The 5,166-nt window shown below is 41.3% G+C and overlaps 1 protein-coding gene across 1 annotated transcript in view; it reads left to right on the forward strand.

The window, feature by feature from the left end:
* STK39 (serine/threonine kinase 39) overlaps window positions 1-5,166 on the forward strand; it is a 114,323-nt gene that overhangs the window by 27,021 nt on the left and 82,136 nt on the right. The window contains exons 3-4 of the mRNA XM_019470900.1: window positions 2,895-3,052; window positions 4,792-4,900. Coding sequence (XP_019326445.1) covers window positions 2,895-3,052; window positions 4,792-4,900 — 267 coding nt within the window. The remainder of the gene's footprint in view (window positions 1-2,894; window positions 3,053-4,791; window positions 4,901-5,166) is intronic.

Consider the following 5,166-nt stretch of genomic DNA (forward strand, 5'->3'; position numbering starts at 1 on the left):
CATTGTTGTGTTTTGTAAGAAGATTGTGGTAGTGGAAGCTACCTTTGAGGTAGTGAGACTTCTGTCGACTAAAAACTCAAAAGATAAATTCTGAACTGTGTTTAGAAAGAGAACAGCCCAAGGTGAGATGTTGTGCGTGATGTATTAGCATCTGCAGCCCGTAAAGAACACTTCTATAAAACCGGAAAAACTAATTATTGTAATATAAAATGGTCAAAATTTAATCTTTTTTTATTAGAATTTGAACTAATAATGGGAATTAAGAATTAAAAAGTTACAACAAATAAAAACAGACAAAACTGCCAAAAATCTGCAAGAGATATCCAGGTGGTCTAGAGAAATGACTGCAGTTAATTACCAGCTTGCACAAAGTTACCTTAGCAAGTGCTTGAGTATCTTCTGACATGTCTCCACTGTCTGCCAAATGAGGCAGTAGGTCTTGAATTTTTGGTCCTATATTGCTTTATTTTGGTACGAAGACAACTGTCCATACCATCTTTTTTATTTTTTAACGTAAGTCAATTTCTGCTTTTCTGTGTTCAGATTTTGTGTTTTTTATTTGTTGATCTGTTTTGATCTGAACATAAATTCTGGCTTTCCGAGTTCCTGGTTAGGAGGGTAAAAAAAAAAAAAAAAAGGCCATGTATGATCTCTTTTATTTTTATATGTGCATACACACATGTGCACGCATACACATACATAATTAATTCTTTTTTTTTCTGTGAGGGGAAGTATACTTACTCCGACTCAGTTCTAATAGATTTTAAAATTTTGTTTAAAAAAAAAAAAATAGAGATGTTATTCTGGAAAAGGGTGTTACTGACCTTAAACTCTTGTTACAACTGTACTAACATTTTTATTTCAGTTGATAATATTAGAACGCTCTTGTGTTTTGGGGTTTTTAACACTGCTTTTGAGTCTGGTCAGTCTTCAATCACTTATTTTTCTGATCAAACAGTTTCCATTGGCACAGGGATGTTCTAAAACTCTGTCTGCCCTCTGAACATGCTGTTTTGTAAAATCCTGCTGCTGAGTGCTTACGGATGGTGTGCAAAGGCACCCTTCACAAATTCTCAGCTGTGTGGCCTTCAGAGAAGTAGAAAATGCAGCAAGCCTGGTGCCCACATAAGCAGACTTAGGATTTGGGCCAGTGTCAATTAAAACAGAAAGGCAGTGGGGGAGGAAGTTTAAATACTAAGGTTACACAAACTGCCAAACTCCTGAAATTCAATACTCCGTTTCCTGCAATGTCCTGTGTTCTCACTATTGTAAACTAAATGTAACTTAACCCCATGAGGCAAGGAAAAAGTTCCTGTCCTTAGTATTGTCCTGACTGCGTATCTTCCCCCATCCCCTTACCTCCAGTTTTTTAAAACAAACAAAAAACTCAACGCCACAAACCAAAGGATATTCTATAGAATGGCTTATTTGATTGAACAGATTTTCTAAACTGTTTGCATTTCTGCTCTGGATAGCCCTTCAAGGCAGGCTCTCTGGAGGAGCCCCTCGTGTGTTATGCCCAGCCCCTCAAACAGCCGTACCCCAGGTGTCTGTGGAGGAGGCCCCGGGGGAGCACCCACAGAGCTGCGGCACCTGCCTGGTCACTGGGAGCTGGACCCGGCCCTGTGGGCGCAGCAGCTGAGCACCAAAAGGAGCCGTCTCACAGTTGCTTATTAACTGTGTCACCCACCTGCCCTTAGGCCGACACAAATTTTTGTGCAGCTGCTCAGTGAAACTGGATCAGGAATAACCTGGCCGAAAAGAAGTTAGCTTTTAACCTGGGCATATTTCCTGCTGCAGTGCACAAACACTTGTGCTAGCACAAGGAAGGGGCAAGCAGAGGGGTGAGGGAGAGACCTTAAATTTTAAGTGCCATTATGGCTTTGGTGCTGTTGAATGTCTAAGTGATGTGAATGTGAAGAAGGCTCCAGGGGTTGAATGTCAAGTGATGTGAATGTGAAGAAGGCTCCAGGGCGTTCTCCTGGACGTCCTGCTGCAAGCTTTTCCTCTGACAGTGTATTTTAAGTGAATGCTTTTCTCTCTTACCTGTGCATATTATGGGCCTCAGCCAAATAACTGAAGTTTGCGGAGGCTTACTATTCTGTGCGTGATAGGGGCTCTCCAGAACTGCAAGTCTGAAATTAATACTTTCCTGACTAAAATTTAATCCCTTATCTCTCATGGGGTGCTTTCTATTTGTTTATTTTTGTTTTGCAAAGACTCTCTTTGGAAGAAGTCACCAAAGCTGAGACACAAGGTGCCTTTGGCCATGGTTACTGTGATAGCTCAATTTTTGCTGACAAGTTGATGCAGGCAGACAAAATATTCAAAGCGCTTTTCAGTTAAAGATTGTGAAGCTTACCACAGTCAATTAGTTACATTTCTGCACTATTAATGTGTGAGTAAAATAGATGTGTATTTCTGCCCAGTAGTGGCAGGTAGACTTTTTGAGCCATCGTTATATTACCAGCATAGGAAAACAATAAACCAATATAAGAAATGAAATAGTAATAAAGCGTGGGAGAGTTACAGTTCAGATTTGGTATGGATAGCTGAATTAAGAACCTGAGGTAGTAATTTGACTTGCGTTTCAGCTGACATGTCTGCTGGGAAAGGGAAATCTGCCCCACATATTTCTTCTGTTTTCTACCTACTGTCTCCTGGGGGGGCGGGGGGACTATTTTGCAAATTGCTCAGTTATTCAGGCTTGTTGCATGACTATCCAGGCATTCATCCTTCTGTGGTTCTGGGCTCAGAAGTTGTGTAGGGAGGAGGACTTTTGACAACAAGACTAGCTGAAGTGTGTGTCAATCTACAGCCTGACTTAATAGTCACCAACAGGCATCACGGGATTAAATCACAGTCTTTAATACATACAATTAACTTTTTATTAGAAAGTGGCTATGATCTTGAGTGCATTACAAATAAGAACAACAAAAAAACCCTCTTTCAAACACTTGCTGAATTGAGGTTGAAAGTTGAAAATGGCATCTATGGCAGCTTTAATCCATCTAAGTGGGACTGCTATAGTGTCTCCCTTGTGCCAGTGCTGGTGAGTCAGCATGTAGCACAGGTCCACCTGAAAGCAGTTGCTTTTTGGGGAGGGAGGGGAGGTGGAAGAGTTTAGGTTTTAGCTGGATTGGCTCCCTGACTGACTCACCCTCCAGGAGCATGTCCTCTCGCACCAGGGATGGATCAGGGCTCTGTAGCTGGAGAGGAAGAAGTAAGGTTGTGGGATCTTAAGTTGGTGTGAGGCCAAACCCTGCGGTACAAAGGAGCCCTAAACACTCCTACATAAAGGATTGGCAGGATAATGAGAGCTGCTGGAAAGGTGTTACAGAACAATTACGTGAAAGACTGAATAGAGGAAGGACTCTGCTTGAAATAACAGATACAAGGCAGTCATTCTTAATGTGTACAGCTGTGGCGTGTCATAGATGGTGTTACTTGGTAGTGCCACTTTGTGCATCTGTTGGTGACTGTGTGTTCCTCTAGTCAATTGTTTCCTCTGACTTTTGGTCTGTAACATTGCTTTTTCCTCTTGCACTTCTGTTTGATTGCGTGGCTCTGGTGTCCACCTGTCCATCCCACAGTAGCTGAGCCAGTGGTGCTGTGTCCTCTGTCCGACAGCTTCCTTCTTCCTTTCTTACCTGCTCCCATTCTACTCTTTTCACATCCTTTTTGAACAGGAAGGGCAGTAGGTTTTGATCTTTCCTTGCGTTTTGTTGTCCAGCCTGTACTCACACCTTCAGCTCTTGGGAGACTGCTCATTCTTCATTGCTCATGTTGAATTTGGGACTTTAACAGTAAATTCTTTGCTGCTCTCAGAAGAAAATTGGTGTAGTTATGCCTGTATCTCCTGGCCAAGCCTCCCTTGTGTTCTTTGCAATAATGTTTTGTCTTGCATATAGATCTATAGGTAAATTGAAATGTTTTGGTGCTTTGATGCATATTCTGTGCATACTTTAGTATTTCACTTTGGAAATTAAAATTTCTCTCTATACAAGCAGAGCTGATAGCTGGCTGTGTTATGTTGGGCTTTGTATTTCTTACAGAAAGAAATTCAAGCAATGAGTCAATGCAATCACCCCAATGTGGTGACCTATTACACATCTTTTGTGGTGAAGGATGAACTTTGGCTGGTTATGAAGCTGTTAAGTGGGGGTAAGTTACTGGTTTTACTTGTTTAGCTGCAAGGAAATTGTATGGTTTTTTTTTCTAATGTACCTTCTTTGATTTAATTGACCTAAACCAGGTAAGGAGGGGGGACTACATAAGATGAACCTTGAGACATAGGTGTGTTATAGCAGGCTGAGATAAATTCATAAAATCATAGAAGAGTTTGGGTTGGAAGGGACCTCTAAAGGTCATCTAGTCCAACCCCTCCTGCTCCCATTCTACTCTTTTCACATCCTTTTTGAACAGGAAGGGCAGTAGGTTTTGATCTTTCCTTGCGTTTTGTTGTCCAGCCTGTACTCACACCTTCAGCTCTTGGGAGACTGCTCATTCTTCATTGCTCATGTTGAATTTGGGACTTTAACAGTAAATTCTTTGCTGCTCTCAGAAGAAAATTGGTGTAGTTATGCCTGTATCTCCTGGCCAAGCCTCCCTTGTGTTCTTTGCAATAATGTTTTGTCTTGCATATAGATCTATAGGTAAATTGAAATGTTTTGGTGCTTTGATGCATATTCTGTGCATACTTTAGTATTTCACTTTGGAAATTAAAATTTCTCTCTATACAAGCAGAGCTGATAGCTGGCTGTGTTATGTTGGGCTTTGTATTTCTTACAGAAAGAAATTCAAGCAATGAGTCAATGCAATCACCCCAATGTGGTGACCTATTACACATCTTTTGTGGTGAAGGATGAACTTTGGCTGGTTATGAAGCTGTTAAGTGGGGGTAAGTTACTGGTTTTACTTGTTTAGCTGCAAGGAAATTGTATGGTTTTTTTTTCTAATGTACCTTCTTTGATTTAATTGACCTAAACCAGGTAAGGAGGGGGGACTACATAAAAGATGAACCGAGACATAGGTGTGTTATAGCAGGCTGAGATAAATTCATAAAATCATAGAAGAGTTTGGGGGACCTCTAAAGGTCATCTAGTCCAACCCCTACCGTGGGCAGGGACATCGGACATCAGATCAGGTTACTCAGAGCCCCGTCCA

Source organism: Aptenodytes forsteri, unplaced genomic scaffold, assembly GCF_000699145.1.
Source record: "Aptenodytes forsteri isolate BGI_AS27 unplaced genomic scaffold, ASM69914v1 Scaffold255, whole genome shotgun sequence".
NCBI classification, from domain to species: Eukaryota; Metazoa; Chordata; class Aves; order Sphenisciformes; family Spheniscidae; genus Aptenodytes; species Aptenodytes forsteri.